A 20,925-nucleotide genomic window follows, 5' to 3' on the forward strand; every position below is an offset into this window, starting at 1 on the left:
TTGCAAAATTGTCAAAATAAATTATTTTTTTCAAGATATGTTAAAAAAAAATAACATTTTGAATAAAATATTTTATAATATAGACACTTTTCTTGTACACATCCTATACTTTATAAGAAAAAAGAAACAAAAACCTGGAAATTTTAAGATTTTTATCTGGAAAACCTGGAAAAATCAGGGAAATTTGAAATCTGATTCGAGTGGCCACCCTGCATAAGAACAAACAGATAAAAAATTTTAGCAATAATAGCCAGGGGGGAAAATGATCAAAATACTACATATATTTACGATGGAATCTGTGCACATTATGAACAATAAAATGAAGACTAGAATGCGTTGTTTGAAATTTTCATTTGCATAATATATAAAAAATATTCAATAGATTTTATTCAACCAAATTTATAATAAAAAGGGGGGTGAAACTGTACTATATTTATTAAATAATTTATTATGCTATAGATCTAAATTTGTAACAAAATCTCCACTCACAGTCATATCTAAAGTGAACTACCTTAAACTTTCATGATTTTGAAATATATATATATTTTTTTTATATTATCCATTTGAAATATTGCTGAAACCAGTCATTATCAAATACAGGGTTGCCACTCCACAGGGAAAACCTGGAAAATACAGGGAATTTAAAAATCATCTAAAATAGCAGGGAATTTTGATTCTTTCTTTACAAACTGGGAAAATACAGGGAATTTTGTTTCTTATTTTTGTCTTTTAAAAAATGGTGACTACTCAAAGTGTAATCTATGGGATATTTAACCATGATATTTCAGCTATACTAAACTATTTCATTTACTGTAGCATTATATAAGTATGTTCAGCTGTTTTTCCAGCAATTAAAACTAATAAATATAGTTTGCCCTATATAGCTCACACAAGAGCACAGTAATTGTTGTTTCCTCTTAATATATTGTGCATAATATGTACAGGGAAAACACAGTGAATTTTTTTTTTCAGATTTGAGTGGCAACCCTGAAATATTTATTTAACAAATGAGAGTAGAAAAATCACAAGCATTTCTTTCCCATCTGATGCTTGAGATATTCATCTTTTGAATATAATTTTGCAGCAAAAAAACACATTTGGTGTTTAAATTTTTTGTATTATCAATTATGCTAATGAAATGTGTTAATATGCAGTGCTGATGACTTATATAAAGTTAAGCATAATTGGATCTGTTAGGGATATTCTCATGTTGGTGCCTGTTTGTATAAATTGTTTGCTAAGTTAGACAGTCTGGTTCATGTGTATAATGACTTGTCTGAAGATTTTTGCAAATTATATCTTTCAATTTTCCTCAATTAGTGTTTTTTTTTATTATTATTTTAGGTTGTGGGTAAGTTTAAAGACATTTCTGCCGCAGGTACCAATAAGGAAATCCTCCTTTACTTATCTTTTGTGCTACTTCGTTAACTTTCAATATTTTTTTCCTCACAAAGTTCAATTGTTAAGCAATAAAAAATTGCGTATAGTGTATCAAAAGTAAATTTCGAGGTCAATCAAATAGGGTTGCCACAGGCGACTAAAATGCAACTATTTTTGACATGAGGCGACTATGGCAACATTTTTTGCCTGAGAAGGCGAAAAAAAAGCAACTATTTTCAGGAAAAGGAGACTACTGGAAGACTTTTCTGTACTCTTAGCGATGTTTTTTTTTTAAAGCATAAATTGGGTAGAAACTCTTTACCCCCCAAGATAGTTTCTGGACAAACTGAACTTTTTTTTTTCTTAAAAAATTTCAAAAATTTTGAATTGCGAATTTAAGTCTTCACTTTTTAATTCGTTCAATCTGCACAGACTCCATTGTAAGTCTATTTCATTTCTCGGTTGCCTTTTTAATGATTATTGCTACATAATTCCGCATGATTTTTTTTTAAAAAAAACTTTTAATAAGATATTACGATGCGTGAAATTCGAATTTGAGTAATCACTTTTCATATATATATATATATATCATGGCATATGACAATTAACTCATTAACAAAATTTTAGTCACATTTTTGATGAATTTTTGTTTTTATTTAAGCAACTATTTTGTTCATTTTTTTCTGTGGTAACCCTGATCAAATAATAATTTTATGTGTGCCCTAAAGAAGAAGAAAATTTTGACCCTTTTCGCAAATAGACTAATTTTTAAAAATTTAACTGTGTGCTATTAACTAATAACAAAAGAAAAGCTATTTTGCTGTTTAGAAAAGTGTACTAGCAGGGCTCGAAATTAACGATGGTCCGTTGGTCCGTGACCACTAAAATCGGAGTCGGGCCGGCATAAAATAATAAACAGTGGTCCGCCGGACCACCATCCGCCGCAGCCGATCTCCGTTAATCTATTCTCGCAGCCGATCTATTCTCGATCTTACGAAACTTAAACGATCTTACTTAAAACTATTTTAGAGCTTATTCACAATTTTTTTTTAAANAGAAAAATTTGACCCTTTTCACAAATAGACTAATTTTCAAAAATTTAACTGTGTGCTATTAACTAATAACAAAAAGAAAGCTATTTTGCTGTTCAGAAAAGTATACCAATATAAGACTAATTGCAATTTATTTATTCTTCTTTATAATCAAGGTCCATAGACAGTTAAATCTGTATTTTACGTTTGGGTTAGGGCTTTCGATTGACAAGATTAAAAATTTTACCCAGTAATTTTATTAGCTAGTTATTTTAAAATGCTTCATGGTTTTAAATAAGTAAAAGCTGACATTTAATGTGTAAGAAGTAATTTATAAATAATAATTTCCTATAGTCTTATTAATTTGGTGTTGTCTAATATTATACATTAATTTATTTTGCCTAGGTCTTGCAAGTTGCCAGTGCAGCCAATGGTCAACCAATTATGGTACAAGGTTTACCTCAAGGTCACACAATTCAAATCCAAAGTCAACCTGGACAACAGGTGCCTCAGGTCTGTTAATAAAACACTTATGAAATTTCTTACATGTTTTAAGCTTCAGCAGAACTTTGAACAAATGAAGCAAACCTCTTTCAATAGCTGTGTCAAAAGATTCTTTTAGGGGGGATTTCGTTTTGCTAATAGTGCCATTAAATGTAAAATTTTAAAACAAACTAGTAAAACTATCTTTATTTTTAAGATTACTATTAATTGACAATTAATTACTTTTCAAAAAGATAAAAATCCAATATTATCAAGTTTGAAGCCAAGCATTAAAATATAGTAGTTAGTTTTATTGACGCTTTCGTTGAGCTTCTGAAATGCATATCCAAACTGATTGTTTGTCATCTGTTTTCAGTTATATGATTTAAAAATCTGTGTCTAAGTAGCTTAAATTTCATTTACTTGACTAAAACCAAATTTTATTTTTAGTTGTGCTGCACTATTTTTAATACTTGTGTGGTCTTATAATGAGTAGAAAATAAAGTTTGAATTTCTTTATTATTAAATACAGGGTATCTGCGCACCTGGAAAGTCATGAATTTGGGTATTGAACAAAATTTGTCATAATTTTAACTATTTTTTTAAAAAAATCATGGAATTTGGTAAAATAATCGAACCAAAAAATCCAATTTTAAAATTGGAATTTACCCCCCTCCTAATTTCATTGTGTTCCGGATATCTGAGTTTGTAACAAAATCCCCACTCACAGTCATATTTTATTAAAATATAAAATATTTTATCATGTTCTTTAAAAATTATGGTGTTCTTTCAAAAAATGAAAGAAAAAACATTTCTAGAGCGAATTATCTTTTAAACTGTGATTTCAGAATTTTTGTTATTATTTATTCTTTTAATTTTATCAAATTCTAGCAGAAGCAAGCCAGTCATTGGCGAATTTTTTTTATTCCGAAATGAGAACAGAAAAATCATGAGTATTTCTTTCTTTTCCGAGGAGCAAGAAAAGTATCTTTAGAATATAATTCTGCAGAAGAAAAGGAGTTATTTGCTTTTGTATTTTTTTTTCTGCTATTGCTTCAACTCTTTCTTAACTCAGTTTTTTAAATTTAAAATCTAAAAATATGAAGATGCAAAGTATAACAGTTTTAGTTATACCTATCATTTCAATTAATGTTATTATAATGCTTTTTTAAATTTATTGTTGTGTTTTTGTCGGAGAAAATAGTAACTTGGTTAAGTCATGAAAAATTCTTGAAATTAGTCATGGAAAGTCAGGAATTTGAAAATCTATAATGTAGCAGATACCATGTAAATATTAATATACATGTAATAACTTCATAATAATTTAAAACTTTTGAAAACGTTTTTTTAAAAATTCAATTACATTTTTTTTAATGCAAACAAAATGTATAGTTAATTTCTTGTTCATTTTATATTTTCTATTCAGCTCTTTATACTTATAAAAATGCTGCTTTAAAAGTTATGCTTACTGCTTTGAAAGTTATTATTTTTTCTGATGTTTGTAAGAATTTTGAAATTGGAGATTTATTAATATGTAGATTTTTTTTTGAATTGCAGCAGCTTAATAGTTTGATGCTTTAAATTACAATGCGTTATTTATTCGTAATATGCCCAAACTAAATAAAAAAAATTTATCAATATTTTTTTATAAAGGTAATAATTTAAGAATTATAAACTAATGACAGATTTTTATGTACTTAAAATAAATATATGTAATTATTTAAACACTTATGTAATATTTTATTTTGTCTTTATTTTATCTGCCTCATTTATACTATTTTGTTATATGAAATTTTAGATGAAAAAAGTAACAAAATTTTTAAAATTTCAGATTCAAGTTATTCCCATTGGCTCGTTATCTGGACAACAAGGTCAACCTCAGCAAGTAAGCAGATTTTATTTATTTATATTTTTTAAAGCTAAATTTAGTCTGAATTTTAAAAATATACATCCATGGTGCAATGCATTTATTTTGTGTTTAAAATTTTATTAAATGTTTTATGTTTAGAGGAATGCTTTAAGTTTAAAGATCTTAAAAAATGTCTTTTATGCATGTGCTTTGTTTGTATTTTATTGTAGTTAAAGATTATAAAGTTACTACTCTATGGTACTATATTACTATGCCAACTTTCTACGCTTTTTGAGAAGTTTCTTCTTGTGGTAGTTAATGTTTTGATTTAATGCATTATTTATAATTTTGTAAATTTAAATTAAGGTTATTTTCAACTCTGCTTCATGAAAATGATTCAAAGGTTTATAAGAAACTCAACTTTGTTCTAGATCTCTTGTGGTGAGGATTTCAAATGAGATTTTTAATTATCCTTTCTCTCTATAAAATATTTTGCAAAAAGCAAAGTAGTTGGCAGCCCTGTAATTACGACTAAAAAAAGTTTTTTAGAGCTTAATTGAGGTGGGCTTTTTTTTTTTTATAATTAGGATTTATTTTTTGAGGAGGGGATTTAGTTGGGAGTTATTTTGATTAGAGGTAGAAAAGGCAAATATATAGTATATCTTAAAGATAATAAAACCACGCGGCTTCATATCTTTTTTTATTTAGATAAGAAATAGCCTTAAAAAATTTCGAAATTTCAATAAATTAATTTAAAAACTCTTTAAAATTTAGTCCTTTCAGAAAAGCGCCAACTGCGCTTACTCAGTATACACAAAATGAAATGGTGTTTAACAACATTTTCTTATTAGTCATACTTGTAATTAGAAAAATAATACCGAACTTAAACCAGCCAGCTTGCAACATTGAATGCACATTTTCTACAGATAGACTTATTCAATCCAAACTCAAGAACATTTTCTATCTAAAAGAACTAAACAAAAAGTGGTTATAGACATGATTGAATCAAAACCAGGAGCTTTTTTTTTTTTCCTACTTAGCAGATGAGGCAACCTTGCCTGTAATTAATTATGTTCATGCAGCACATAGTATCTTGAGCAGATTCAGAAACTATTAATTGCCTTTAAATAAAAAGAAGTTTCTGCTCTAAAGAGTGCTAAAACACCAGACATTCAGATTGGTGATTTGTGCAGATAGGCTTTAAATAGATTTCTAATTTTTTTTTTTTATTCCAGATAATTATACAACAACCTGGACAAAGCCAGATTCTTCAAACTTCAGATGGACAAACTCTTGTTTACCAGCCTGTTACAATTGATGGAACAAACTTCATGCAAACTCAAGGAGGTAATTGTTTAATTCATTATATTTCTTACCTGTACAAAAAATGTTTCTCAAAATGTTCCAGTTGTTAAATAATGTAATTAGAAAAAACGTCATTAAAATATATTTTTTCTTTTGTAGTTGATATACAATTGAAACAAAAAACTTGTTTTAAATACACCATTTTTTTTTATAATTTCTTTTCATTTTTATGTATACTTTTCTTGAAAGTATGCAAAGATTAATTTTATTCTTTTCATAATATGCATTGGAGCCCAATATCCCTTCATGCATCACAGTATGTCCTTTCCAGCTGTTGTACCTTTTGAATTCAGCTTGAAATTCAAAATTTGTGCTGTATTATGTTAATACATTCTAAATATATATTTTTATAAAGTTTATTAAGGATATAGCTGTAATGTTATGAGTGTGTTACAAATTTTATCTTGTGTGTAAGAAATGATGAACTAAAGGCGAATATGAAATGCTTGAGTTTTGCTTTTGCATTATTCGCATCAATGAAATAAAAATTGTTCTGATCTGTTAGTGAAATAATATAACTAGATGTATCTTTTGTCAATTATCACTCATGTTAAACTGAGTTCAGTTTATTTCAAATTAAACTTGTGCACATGATATGATAAACTAAAGGAGAATATGAAATGCATGAGTCGCGTTTTAGCTTGATTCGAGTGATATGAATTTAAGTTTTGTTTTACATTAGGATTTTCATAATTACCATTCATTTTACATATCTATATTTTTACATTTGCTATAATGTCCTCTTTCTTTCTTTTTTCTTCCGAAAGTTACTAATATTAATTAAGGTATTCTATACTTTTATTTGATCAAGAGTTTCGTGTTTTAGCAAGCTTCATGTTGGAAGTTTTCCACGGTACACATCTTTCTCATTGCTTAACCAGTTAAAATACTTTTATTAAAGTGAGAAAAATTGTCTCAAGCTGTTGCAAATGCTCAGTTGGTTGAGATTGTATTTTGAAATATTCTAACAAGTACTAATTTAAATTGTATATTTAATTTATAAAAAAAAATTGTTGTGTAGATATGCGTCAGTGTTGTATTCTGATCATCAAGGATCAATCCCTAAGTATTGCCATCAACCTTTTTCATCATAGTTTTAGTGTAACATTAACGACCTTAAAACAAGGCTTATTATTATTTTGTAAAATGGGGGGCATGATAGTCTGGTTGGTAGGACACTGGGCCCATGTCCAAGAGGTCGTGGGTTCGATCCTCGTCGGCCGAATACTCCCCGTGTAGTAAATAGTGACTGATGCATGTTAAATCTGACGAGTCACAAAGTCCTCCATGTTCCCATAACAAATCATACCTCTGGGGGTACTGATCCAGGAGTTTCCTTGTCTTCTACATTTGTTCAAAATTACAAAACTATGGAGTTGAACATTAGTAGTCGAAAACCCAAAATTGGGTCGACTGTTCAACAGCGGTTATAAAAAAAAAAAAATTGGAAAATGGGGGTGAACTGGGTTCGAATCCCAGCAATGGCTGGCTGATGCAAATTCCTCACCCGGTTTGCACCGACCACAGTGCTAACTCCCCTTGCAGTCGGGTGTTATCGTGGTTTTCTTCTCCATGCAATTCAAATTTCTCCCAATACTTGATCCAGAAGTAGTAGCCGTAAACCCTAATTTGGATTGGCCTTTCACGGGCGGTTATAAAATAAAATATAAAATTTTAAATTCTATTGGGAAAAAAAAGGTTTAATCAAATTGGATTAAATATAAAAAATAGTTCATTCATTTTGAAAGAAATTATATAGTTTACAAATGGCTTAAAGAAAAATTCTTTGATAAATCCGTACATCATGAGTATATGTTAAGATAAAATCTTTTTTTAAATTTTATTAGCTTTGTTTTTCTAGTTAGCAATAAATCAATTACAAAAAGATGTGCACTATGTTCAACCTGTTATATGTTTATTTCCTTTTAAAATGAAAATAAACTAACTTTCTCCTTTTTAGGTATTATACAGATACCATCTGTTTCTGTAGCTGCTCCTGCTCCACAAGTTGTTCAAACTGCAACCACAACTGCTGCTAGTCCAACTCCCCAAACAATTACAATTCCTTCTAATGTTCCTCAGGGCAATATTGTGATGGTAAATACTTTTTTTTTTTTTTTTTTTTTAATTTCATCTTATTGACAACTTTTTTGTTTAATTTTAAATCTATTGTGATGGGTTTTATACTTTTTTTTAACTAAAAGTATAGCACTAATTTCATATCTGCTTTTTAGGGCTGTTGTGTAATGTTAAAACTTACTTTCCAATTTTGCACGCAACTTGAAATATAATTTGCAATTTAAAAAGCATCTTATCAAATTATATTTCGCCTTTAAGTCAAGTTTTGAAATAAAATTAGATATATACGGACACTTTTTAGCTTGCAAATTATTGTAGAGTGCTAAGCTAACATTACCAGAAATATGAATACAGTTTTTCTATATATCAAAATTATATTTTTGATTTTAAAGACTGATTAATGTAGACTGCTGAAGTCTAGGTTTTTCTGAGCGGTACCTATTTTGTGAAAATTTAGACATAATTTGTGAAAAATTATATTGAAAATTCAACAGAAAAATATAGTAAAAATATGAATTTATCGTTTCTTAAGGGATACAAAAATAAAAATTTTGTGAAACTATCAATTTTCGTAAAGTTGAATTTGTGAAACTAGCGTTTTTCCTAAAGTTGAATTTGTAAAGGTACTGCTAAATGGTAGTAAATTAAGCCTGGGCAGACCCCTCACTAGTATCAATTAAGTACACCATATTACAATCTTAACCAGAAACTCAGCTGGGATTGTAGCTCCTTTGTGAAGTTTGCAGCTTCAAATCACTAATTAATGATTAATTTCTAAGAATAATAATTAAAAAAACAAAACAAATTAGCTCAAACTATGATGAAGGTGTTCAATCCTTGAAGCCGGATGAAGCAGAACTTTAATGAAATTTTAAAAAGCTGCAGACAAAAAAGCATCAGATCTTATTTCCAAATGCATTTAGAAAATAAATGCTATGGTAAAAACAATTATTCATTTTTTAAGGCCTTATGCTGAGTGCCTAAGTCTACCGAGCCCTTTTCAATAGATGCACTCTTTATAATAAGAAATTACTAGATGTTTTAAATAAAGTTAAATCAACTATCAGATCAAAATATTATAAAACGTAATTTTAGGAAAAATCATTAATATAAATTTTTTCTGGTTTGTATTATTTCGTATTCAATAATTTTATTTTGAGATTTTTAAAGTCAGATCAAAATTTTTCTTTGCCCAAATACATATGTAACACCATAAAAATTGATCAAAAAGTGCAATATATCATAACTGAATTTTATCATCAACAATTTTTAAATTACCCTCTTATACTATTTGTGTATGTATTTCAAAAAGTAATTAGTATCTCTAATTTTCAAAATAAAAGAAAAATTTGTAGTTTATAAAAATAATTGAAGGCATACCAGGGGTCTGTCCAGGCCGAATTTACTACCGTTTAGCGGTACCTTCACAAATTCAACTTTAGGAAAAACGGTAGTTTCACAAATTCAATTTTGGAAAAACGGTAGTTTCACAAAATACTTTTTCTTAAAATTTCATTTTTGTGTCCCTTAAGAAACGATAAATCCATATTTTTGTGTTGATTTTTTAATATAATTTTTAATTTTTCACAAATTACGTCTAAATTTTCACAAAATAGGTACCTGTCAGAAAAACCTAGACAGACCCCTGCATACTAAAAGGCAATTAAAGTAACAAAAAATAATGAATTGATAAACAACTTCAAATATTTTTTTAAATATTATTTAAAAAAAATTATTTTAAAATAACTTAAATATTTATTAATGTCTGCCATAAAAAAAAATTATTATTTAAGTTTTTCTTTTTTCGACGGATGATAGATTGTCTAAAACACTACACATGATGCTCTATTTAAAATACGAAAAATATTATTTGTGCAAATACTTAAATGCATTTTTTTAGATTTTCAATACGACAGTTTTGCCCATAGTTAAAACTGCCACATATCAAACACTTGCTCTACCTATGTACTTAAGAACTAGAAGAAAACATAATTAGTAATTCTTTATTGATTTAGTTTTAAAAGCATTTATTAAAAGTTAACTCTAACAATGTTTTATTATAACATTGCAAAATTAGAGTTATTGTAAAGCATGTTATGGAACTTTTTTTTTATTATGTTAGCAAGTTGTGCCTAATGCTGCTGGAATTAACACTGTTCAACGAATACCATTACCCGGTGCTGAACTGTTAGAAGAAGAACCACTTTATGTCAATGCAAAGCAATATCATCGAATTTTAAAAAGAAGGCAAGCCAGGGCTAAACTAGAAGCTGAAGGTCGTATACCTAAAGAAAGAAGGGTAATTAAATTATTATAATAGCTGACAAAAAAAAACATTTTGCTATAAATGTTAACTTCATTATTGTTTGCAATGCTTTTTATCTTTTCCATTGCTTTATATGCAGTTATTAGTACTAATATTAAATAATGAAGGGTATTTGTTTCAGAATAATGATTAAATATGTTTCAATTTTAAAATTTGTTGCATAAATTCATTATCTTACCTACCTAATGATTAGATCATTATGAATTTATACAAATTTTATAAATTAGTAACCTAGTATTAATTTTAAAATATTTATAGAAATTGTGTGCTTCCAAAAATTTGATAATGTGTGTGTGTTTTCCAAAATCTGGGAAAACATTATTTGTCAACATTAAATTTATTAAAATCTTTTTAATGTTATTTTTTTCTAATTTATCATCAACACAATGATGGTAAATGACAAAAAATAACATTTTAACTCACAAAAATATTGTGTTGAAAGATCTTGCAAGTTTTGAAGATGCATTTCATCTTTAATGTACTATAAAATAGAAAAAATGGTAACCAATAGAAAGAATGATAGCCATTACTGATGAAGGTAAGCAGTCTAAAATAAATGGAACATTAAAACTGTATCTGCCAATAAGAAAGTATTTTAACGCCATTTCTTTCATTTTTTTCTTCTAAATATTTACCACTCATACGTAAGTGCAGAACAGCAGTCATCCTTTTATCATTAATAATCTGAAATTGATTTTTATGTACGGCAGTTATATTTGCAGTCCTTGTGTTATCTCTAGTCAAGTTATGGATTTATTTTTTGTATATATGCATAAGCTGAAAATGAATAGAATAACCCAAATTATGGTTTACTTCAAAATAAAAACTTAAAAGAATTGCTATAAATGTTGAAAATGGTTATTAAGGAAACATTCTTTTTATTAAAAAATTAGGGATTAAAAAGCATAATAGGAAATACTATGCAATATTTTATAAATGCTTGCTCTTTTCATAATTTATTCAATATATTTCAATTGGAAATATTATATTTTCTTTTTAAAAAATTCCATTTCTATTTCATTGGTTTTCACTTACAATAATTTCTAAATGACAACCGAGAAATTAAATGAATTGTGGGTAATATTTGAATATAATCGGTAGTTTCAAAACTCCATTGGTTATCAGCAACTGGTTTTAAATGCTAACCCGCAGAACCCCGAGAACTCTTCCAAGGAACACTGTTAGGGAGCTGCAGGTTTAGAGAATAAATTTAATACTAAGTGCAAAAGAATTTTAAAAAATTTGCATAGTTTTTATAAAATTTACTGAAAGTTCTGATAGATTGAATTCCTGATGAATCGATTTTTATTTTTAAATGAAAATAAGTAGATTTTTGAATAACTTTTTTTTTAAATATAAATTTCAGTTTAAATTGTGGTTACTTCAGCTTGTTCATTAAATTGGTTTTACTCTTAATTAATGAAAGTTATTTATTATAAAAAATAACTGCTTGTTATATTTGACATAGTAATATTTAATATACTTGTTTTACATAGTCTTGTAATACTGTGTTGACTGCATAAGTTGTTTTGCGTTTAGAAATATTTACATGAATCCAGACATCGTCATGCTATGAACAGAGTCAGAGGAGAAGGCGGACGGTTTCATTCTGGATCTTCCAAAGAAGAAATGTTAATGCACCATCATCACCACTCTAAACTCTCCCAAGATTCTCAAACTAACACAGATTCTGATGGACTTGGTGGAGGGAATGGCATGTCAGATTTATCAGGATTAGATGTGAGTATAACTTAGTAATTTAATTGCATGTGCTTATATATAGCTTAATTCAAGTGTCTGTAAATCCCAAGCGTGCAGTAGCCAGAGAGAACCTTTGAAAACTGAAGGTGGCAGAAAACTTCCTTTGTAAAATTCAATAAAAAAAGTTATTATGCTGCTTTTCATTCTAGAGGAATCATAAGATGCTGGCTCCTAGACTGTTTATTTTTCTGTAAGCTTGTTAAAATGTTACTCATTATCATTTTAAAATTGATATTCAACCTTCTTTCAAACCCAATTTGTATAAAAATCGTTGATACTTTTTGAAAAATTTATACTTATTTTAAAACCTCTTTTTTTTTATTCGTTTTTATTAAATCAGTGCATAATTTAGTTTATGTAAAGTACAGTACTCTTTATGAAAAATATAACTGGAACAACTTTTGATGTATTAATCAGATTTTCTGAATTAACATTAAATATTAAGGTTTTAAAGGTAAGTTTTAAATATATGTTAATTCCATCGAGCAAATGATTGAGGTACAAAATCAGATATTGAGATATATTTTTAAAAAATGGTCATCTATTTCTGAAACTGATCCGTTACTTTCAGGCATCTATTACAAATCTATATTTCATAAACTTTAGAAAATTGTATTTATTTCTTTTTATCCTAAACCATTCAACATTTGTAAAAAAGTGAAATTATGATTTTTTAAAAAAAATATCTTAATTTTAATTCTATCTGTAATTTATAATGAATGATTAACATTAGAAAAAAAAGTAGTTTCTTAAATGAAGGTACGGATAAGGGATTTATGCATATAAAGAGAAATACACAATTCAAGGTATTGGTGCTTACCCTTCCAATGTTAAACTAAAATTATAAATTTTGAGTGTTCTCATTCCTTGGGGGGGGGGACTAGTCTTATAAATATTTCATCTAAAGAATTTGTTCAGTATAAATTAATGTTTTGATTTTGAAATCATAAAATTTATTGCAATTCCCTGGGTAGCAGATAAAATTTTCTGTTAGTGAAAATGTATTCTGTCCATTTTTTCTCTGGTTATGCTTAGAATAATAGAAAATATGCAATTCTGGTTTCATTCCCACTTAGAGTATACGGAACTTTTTAAGCAAAAAGACACAAACTGTCATTGTTCCATGATTGGGACGTATCCATATCGCAATTTGTTTTTCAGAACTTCCACCAGAAAGGAGAATCGGAAGATCTGACAATTCTACCAACATAAAGACTGACATCCTTTACCATCTGAAAATAAAAACTTATTTGAAATGTAAGATTATGCTAATTTTTAAATGTTGTATGTTTGTCTGCCCCCATCTATAAAACCCTACTTTGATTCCTAAATACAGTACAACCTCAACTATCTAAACCTCTTTTAACACGAGTTAATTTTTTCATTCATTTCCAAAGTTTTAGTTTTTCCTGCATCTTATGTTTATATAGTTTGTATTAAAAATGACCTACCAAATGTGTGGTTTTAAATATTTTTTCAGATTTTTTTTTCAACAGCTTTGATTAATTATAAAAGTAAATTACAATCCATTCAACAACTGAAGATTTTAAATTAAAGATAAATTTTAATTTAACCCAAAATTTGGATATGAAGCTAAGCACCAATGAAATAGAAAAAACAATTTGTGTGGAACAAAAAAACTTTTTCTTCAAATTACTGTATGAGGCGTGCTTTTATAGAGCATGGTAAAATATATCTTTATAAATATTTTAAAAGTGGGTAATGTTGCTTGCCTCTATGACTTTGGTTCACAGGTGCCCACTGGGTAACGTGAAATGAGTAACAGTTCTTGCATCTTCTAAGGCGAAGAATAATGATCAGTGCCTGCCATTTGGGGAAATATATATATATATTTTAAAATAAAGACTTAAATAATTGTTACGGTGTTAACTTTAATAAATAAGTAAATTCATTAAGCTATTATTTCAAGTTTCAATTATTAAGTGCTAAGCTACAGAAAAATGAAAAAATAATTTGTTGGAGACAGATCTTCCATTCTAAATTACTGTAAACGGCATATTGTATGGAGTATTTTAAAATTTACTTTATAAATATTTTAAAGTGTAGAGATTAATTGTGTGGTTATAATTGCTTTAACTTTGTATAAAGACAATTGTAAGGATAAAGCTTCTTTTTTTCTCCATGGTTTATCAAATAACAATTGATGGTTATAAAGATGAAAATAGCTTAGGTTCAGTCCCAACTACTTTAGATAATGGAGGTTCGAATGTAAGTAAAATTAATGGCTGCTTTACGTTGTGTTTTATCAGCAAAAGAACNACTATGTATTGAAAAGTACTACAGAAGAATTAGTTTTGTTTAGTTAAAAGTTCCATGAGTACTGCCATGCCTAATAAAATGTTTACTCAATAAAAAAAAAACTATATATCTAGAGACTGTAACACTTAGTGAATTAAATTTTCATTTTGCATGATTTATTATGGCTTTTTAATGAAGCATATTCTTTTTTCATTTGTTGATTAGTGGAATTATAAAGCTGGCGAAGTTGTGAAAGTTGAAATCTGGGATGCATCTGAAAGTGGAAAAAAAATTAAGGTAAGTGCAAAGGTACGCCTTTTTGTACTTTTTTTTTACTATGACTTATATTACTTGTATTTCTCATTTTGGTTGCAATTTAAATATAAAAAAAAGAAACCTATGAAATATTACAAGACAGACAGGCACAGGGATCTATTTGCAATACTTTCCTATGTTAGAAGCACAATTAACATGAAAAGAATAAAATTTTTAATCTTAACAATCAATGTATAAAAGTAATATGAATATAAAAAACACACTTTTGTACAGGTGATAAAAATTGTAACACAATTGTAATATCGTAAAAAAAAAATTCTATAGTAGCGTGCTACTAGCAAATTGAAGAGTTTGATCTTTTATTTTTATTTATCAATTTCACTATTGCAGTCATTAACCAGGATTTCAGGAGAAATGTACAAAAACGAGTTGCTTTTTTATAATCAGAAAAAGTTATCATTTTTTTCTGATTTTGCATTACAACCTGTTTAATACAATCAATTACTTGTTGAAATCTAATACAAACTTTTAAACCCAAAATCGCATAAAGTAAATCATTATTTAAAATATAAAATTCAACTGACCTAGCTACATTTCCCATTTTTAAATTTAAAGTGCAAGTTTGGTTAAGTTGCAAATTACCTTTTGTTTGCTTTACATTTATAAAGTTTTTTCTTTTTGGACATTTAACATGATAGTTTTATTAGTCACAATCAGGTGTTTGTCATTTTCATTGTTTTCTTTTTTGTTTATGCTGGATTTGATTCTCAGCAGTAAAGAAATTTTGTTTGTTTAAACAATTTTGGTCCCAATGATAGGCATTGGTGATTCTTAGCTTATCACAATATTTACATGACTTAGGAGGTCGCTCCTGGAAAGCTTGGGCAAAATGACTTGTTTGTTGTTTATTTTTATTAAGTTTGTTACAATTGTTACAAAGTTGATTGCAATTTTGACTTGGCCAGGGAAAAGGTTAATTTTGGCGTAAATTATTATTATCATAATAATTTGAGCTAAGTTATTAATGAATGGCCGTCTAAGTGTCCAGCCTTGAAATTGTTGTCTATCTATATCCACTATATTTTGGTTCTATCACTTCGATTATTTTTATTTTGGGATAAGAAAGTAGAAATACCATGAATAATTTTGGAAACTATTGTGAGCCATTCAATTAGGGTTTTGTGCTCCTATAGAACCAAACGTTAAACCTAATTTGTGGGGGCAATCATATTGACAAACCCTCATAATGTAAATAAATAATATGCTCATTACTTAAATTTAATTTTCGACATAACTCTATCTTTTTGGTAAAATAAGTGTGGGTCTTTTGCTGGGCTAAAAAGTTTTACATTTTGAGAATCATTAAAGCGAAATGGAGGTGAAAAATAATGCTTTTGAAAAGTTTTGACTATTTCCTGAAAAGAATCACGATTTAAACGGTTATTTATAAATAATTTTAAAGCTGAGCCTTTTATGATTTTTGGAAAATTATTAATTTTCCACTCTTCATTTAGTTTAAAATCTAGCAATCTTTCATTTAATTAGAAGCTGTGAACTGAACACCAATGTCCGGCTCAAATATTAATATGTCTGGGTTTTTCTTCCGGTTTATCTAGATTTAAATTTTGAGAACTAGTACTCAATTCACTTACCAAATTATTTGAATCTGTTATTACATTATAGGACTCTTCCATATTTAATTTATAATTTTTACCTCTACTTGGGCATTAAAAATAAATTTCTTACCTCTACTTGGGCAAAAAAATAAACAAATTCAAATAAATCTTACCAAATTATTTGAATCTGTTATTACATTATAGGACTCTTCCATATTTAATTTATAATTTTTACCTCTACTTGGGCATTAAAAATAAATTTCAATAATTAAATATTATATTTAGAAGTAGGAAAAATTTAAATTTTACCCATACAATCAAAAAATTATGCAAATTGTAACATATCAGCAATAAAATAGGCGATTTCTTCAAACTTTTTTATACTAATCAAAATTATCAATTTCCTAAGGGAAAAAAATGTCAATAATTGTAATAAATTTTAAAGTTATTTTCAAATGATTTGTAAGATGCAGATTATTTGTAAAAATGAAGAAATCTGTTTAACAATGTGAATAAGCTCAATATATAAAAAAAGAGAAAGAAATTTAGTAGCATTTTTTATCAAAGTCAATAAATATTATTGTTATTTAAACACCTATTACTTTTAGGATCAGAACATATTTCAATAATTTATTACTATTGGAACAAATGTATATATCAAAATAAATAAAATCATTAATTATCAATATAAACACTGGTAAAAGTTGTTTCAAAAAATTAAAAAACAATAAATCAAATTTAATACCACTTTCATTCCCCCAAAGTAAATTGAAATCAAATTTGACGCTTTCTTTAGTCACAAGATTTCACTGATAAAAATAATCATATTTTTCACTACAAATCAATTTCGAAAAGCACCGATCCTAATAAATTTTTAATTTATTGCTGTACCACTTTCTTCTGGAAGAATCACTTTAGTAAATATGAACTACTGCTATTTTTCATATTTGCAAACGTGAAAACTTTCACATTGATGACCATAAATTTATATATTTTAAATAACTTGCATTTTATTGAACCTGTACTCATTTCTCTCGGGTATCACATCATGTCGGCTTCAAAACATAAGTTGGCCGATCAGGACAGACAGGCAGAGGATTTAAGAAGAGCAAATTAAACTTTATTTAACCATTATAATCAGAGAATGAAAATCCAAGTGACACAAAATTAAAGTGCTCCTGAATAAAATAAAAAAATAGGCAAAATCCTGCAAACAAGTCAAATAATATGTTATGTCTTAGAAAAAAGGAACCTGAGTAATTATGATTAGGTAGGTAGAGAGATTAATATGGTTCTCACAGTTAGTAAAGAGAAAACTATAAAATTTTAATTAATGCATAACTTTATAAAAATAAAGATGTGAATAATAAAATGTGAGAAAGCGTTTAGCTTTAAATGCGTTTATATAAATTATAACTTATTGCATAAATTTTCTAATGATTTACAAACTAAGATTATTTATTATTAAAAATTTATTGTTTTATTTTGTTCTGAAATAATACTGAATAAAACAATTGCTTTGTTTCTCCTAGAATGCCAGAATAATTGCTGCTAACCTACTTCCAGAAGAATCAAATTGATTGTGCATGTCACATTGACTTTTTAACATATGACAACCAAAAGTGTAATTTCGGTCTTCAAGGTGAAAGATAGGAACTAATTTATTTGACGAATAAATTTTTTTTTTTTTTTGTAATGTCGTTGATGTAAAGAACTTGAACTGATTTAGTATGCAATTTCATACTAGTTTAAAAATCTCGTAACTGTTGCATATCATTCCATGTTTGAGTGAATTGCAGTGATATATAACTACAATAGTGAGAAATTATGATACACGTTTTAGGTGTATTTACTTTTCATGGCAATAAATTTTTCAATTGTGGTTTTTGAATGGGATTGATAAATCTTCTGATGATTTTTTTCCATGTGTTTATTTTAAATTAAAACTTTTTTTATGTAACTTAGATTGTAATGCATAGCTGCCAACTCTACTGGATTTAGTCAATTTTCTGCAAATCTTCTGGTTTAAATCAAGAATTTACTTTTAGAAAATTACCTAAAAAATTTTATTGTTTAGGAATATTTTTATTGTTGTTGAATATTTTTATTGTTTAGGCGAGAATTTAAAGCAGGTAAAATTACTAAATAAAATGAGACTTAAGTTTTTTTTGTTTCTTAAATTGTGTTTTAACTGTGATAACATGATGCGTTTGAAAATATAATGAACAGAATATACTTAAGTGGCTTTAAATTTGTATTTAATGTAATAGACTTTATTTATGTGTACATAATATTTCCTTATTGCAGTTATTTTTTAAAAAAATCCTTACATATGTGAAATATTTTGCGCAATGTTCGGCATTTTTTCTCTCAAGTTGGCAGCTATGTATTTTTTTTATTTATTGAAAGATTGGAAATTTTATATATATTTTATTGTCCAAAGAAATAGTGTTTGTTTTATTCTGAATCTAAAGTAAACTATGGCATCAATTAAGTCACTTTGTTGATGTAATATACAAATTTGTTCGAGATAGTTTACTTAATATAATATTTCATTTTAATTTTTCAAATGGATTCATGTTTTCTAAAATCCGACGTGCTTGTATTGACGTTTAAAAATATATATATATATTTTGGTAATATCTTGAAAACAGAACAATTTTCACAGTTTTCAAGGTGCTTAAAGACGTAACAAATCTTAAACATGAACATTTATAACTTGTAAATTGTAAAATAGTTTTCCTAATATTAGGTATTTTCTATGGTAACTTACGAAGATTTTGTTTCTCTGTAAAATAGTTGCTGTTAATAAGACAATAGTCTCGATTAATACGCTTAAATCAAGCCAATTTAATACTAAAAGTTACACATTTCTAACTTTAATAACCACATTTGTCAGCTTGTATGATTGAACCTTTAAAGACAGTGCATTAATTTCTGTGTAATTTTTGAAAATAATCTTTTTGTGTTACTAATATTTTCTGGCGGCTACTCATCGAAAATTTGAAAATCTTCTCTCTGTGCTTAAAGCTTGATTTAAACAATTTTATTTATGTGTTACTTGCCTAATTTTAAAACTTTGACAAATTACTTCTGTTCATGCTTTTCCTTTTAGTATATAGTATTGAAATAAAAGCTGTAACTATAATTGTGGAAAGTTGTTTTTTTCCCCTTTAAAAAGGAAAGTATGTATAAATTAAATTCCAGTGCCTTTTTTTTTTTTTAAATCTATGTATTGGTGAAAATTAAAGTAATAAATGTGTGCCCATTTGAAGTTATAATGTTTTTAGTAACGTTTTAAAAGAACAACAAAAAAATGAAGCTTATTGCTAAATTGTTCATGCACTACCCTATAATAATTGAAGAGACTCTTTCAGTTTTTGATATCATTTTTTATGGGTTTTATCTTATAACTTAAAGGTGTTCAAATCAAACGAGTTTTGGTACTTATCTATAAAATACCGAGGTTTGGGGAACCATTAATAAATTACGAACAAAAAAAGTGTTTTTAACACCTTATATCTAAATGTGCACACTAGGCCTAGGAACTGAAAGTGTCTCTTCAATTATTATGGGCTAGTTTATTTCAGTTTTTAGTGAACAAATGGTTTTTCCAGTGTCTTTTGAATTTCAACTGTTTCATAAACACAAACTTCTAAGATTTTCTTAACTAATTGATAGTTTTAACTGTTTAATAGAGAGTTGTTTAATGATCGACATGCTGAACAGTGCAAAATAAAAAAAATTTTGACATTCTTTAATTTTAAGCATTTGTCTAAAAGTTAATGGTATTTGTAATATATTTTGTATGAATTATATGTGAAAAGTTTAAAAATGTGTATCTTTTCATGTTAGAATGTGTTAATAGCTAAACGATAGAAGTTTTTTTTTGTAAATATTTTTCTTTAAAGCAGAGCATTGGTAACTGCAAAATATAATGAGAAAAAGAAACACCATTTGTAATATAATCTCCTTGTAAATAAAATTGTTTTAAAAATTTGTTCATTATTGACAATAAAACTATGTGTACATTACATCCAGACTAATCTGACAACATTATAAAAAAAAAAATAAAAAAAAATTGGACAGGCAGGTAATTTTTTTTTAATGGCTTACACTTCTCTACTACGAGTATAATTGAAGAGAAAGCCTAGGTGGCTCAGTGGATAGAGCGTTCGCCTTCCAATGAGATGAACCGGGTTCGAATCCCAGGCTTGCACCAACCACAGTGGTATATGAATCGTGGGTTAGAGTCCCCTTTCAGGCTTCCCACAGTCCTTAAAAACTGCTTAACTTTTATTTTGGAAAATAAGGGCCCTTAAAAGTACTTAAATTTTCAGTTCAATGTTTTAAAGCAAAAAGTTGTTCTTTTATCACCTGGAATTAGACCGTGCACCGAGAGTAAAGCATTTTAAAGAGACAAGAAGGGATGTGTGTGAGAGGGGCAAGAAGAAGAAAGCATGTCCTTTTATTAATACATTTCATTAATATATACTGCCT

General features: G+C 27.4%; 1 protein-coding gene across 3 annotated transcripts in view; it reads left to right on the top strand.

Moving 5' to 3' along the window:
- LOC107445149 (nuclear factor Y-box A) overlaps window positions 1–20,422 on the top strand; it is a 23,552-nt gene extending 3,130 nt beyond the window's left edge. For all 3 annotated transcript variants that reach the window (XM_043049956.2, XM_043049957.2, XM_043049958.2), the window contains exons 3-10: window positions 2,817–2,924; window positions 4,726–4,779; window positions 5,979–6,090; window positions 8,069–8,205; window positions 10,310–10,486; window positions 12,053–12,253; window positions 14,759–14,830; window positions 17,958–20,422. In XM_043049956.2, coding sequence (XP_042905890.1) covers window positions 2,817–2,924; window positions 4,726–4,779; window positions 5,979–6,090; window positions 8,069–8,205; window positions 10,310–10,486; window positions 12,053–12,253; window positions 14,759–14,830; window positions 17,958–18,005 — 909 coding nt within the window. In that variant the 3' untranslated portion in view covers window positions 18,006–20,422. The remainder of the gene's footprint in view (window positions 1–2,816; window positions 2,925–4,725; window positions 4,780–5,978; window positions 6,091–8,068; window positions 8,206–10,309; window positions 10,487–12,052; window positions 12,254–14,758; window positions 14,831–17,957) is intronic.
- Window positions 20,423–20,925: the final 503 nt, after the last annotated feature.

Source organism: Parasteatoda tepidariorum, chromosome 9, assembly GCF_043381705.1.
Source record: "Parasteatoda tepidariorum isolate YZ-2023 chromosome 9, CAS_Ptep_4.0, whole genome shotgun sequence".
NCBI classification, from domain to species: domain Eukaryota; kingdom Metazoa; phylum Arthropoda; class Arachnida; order Araneae; family Theridiidae; genus Parasteatoda; species Parasteatoda tepidariorum.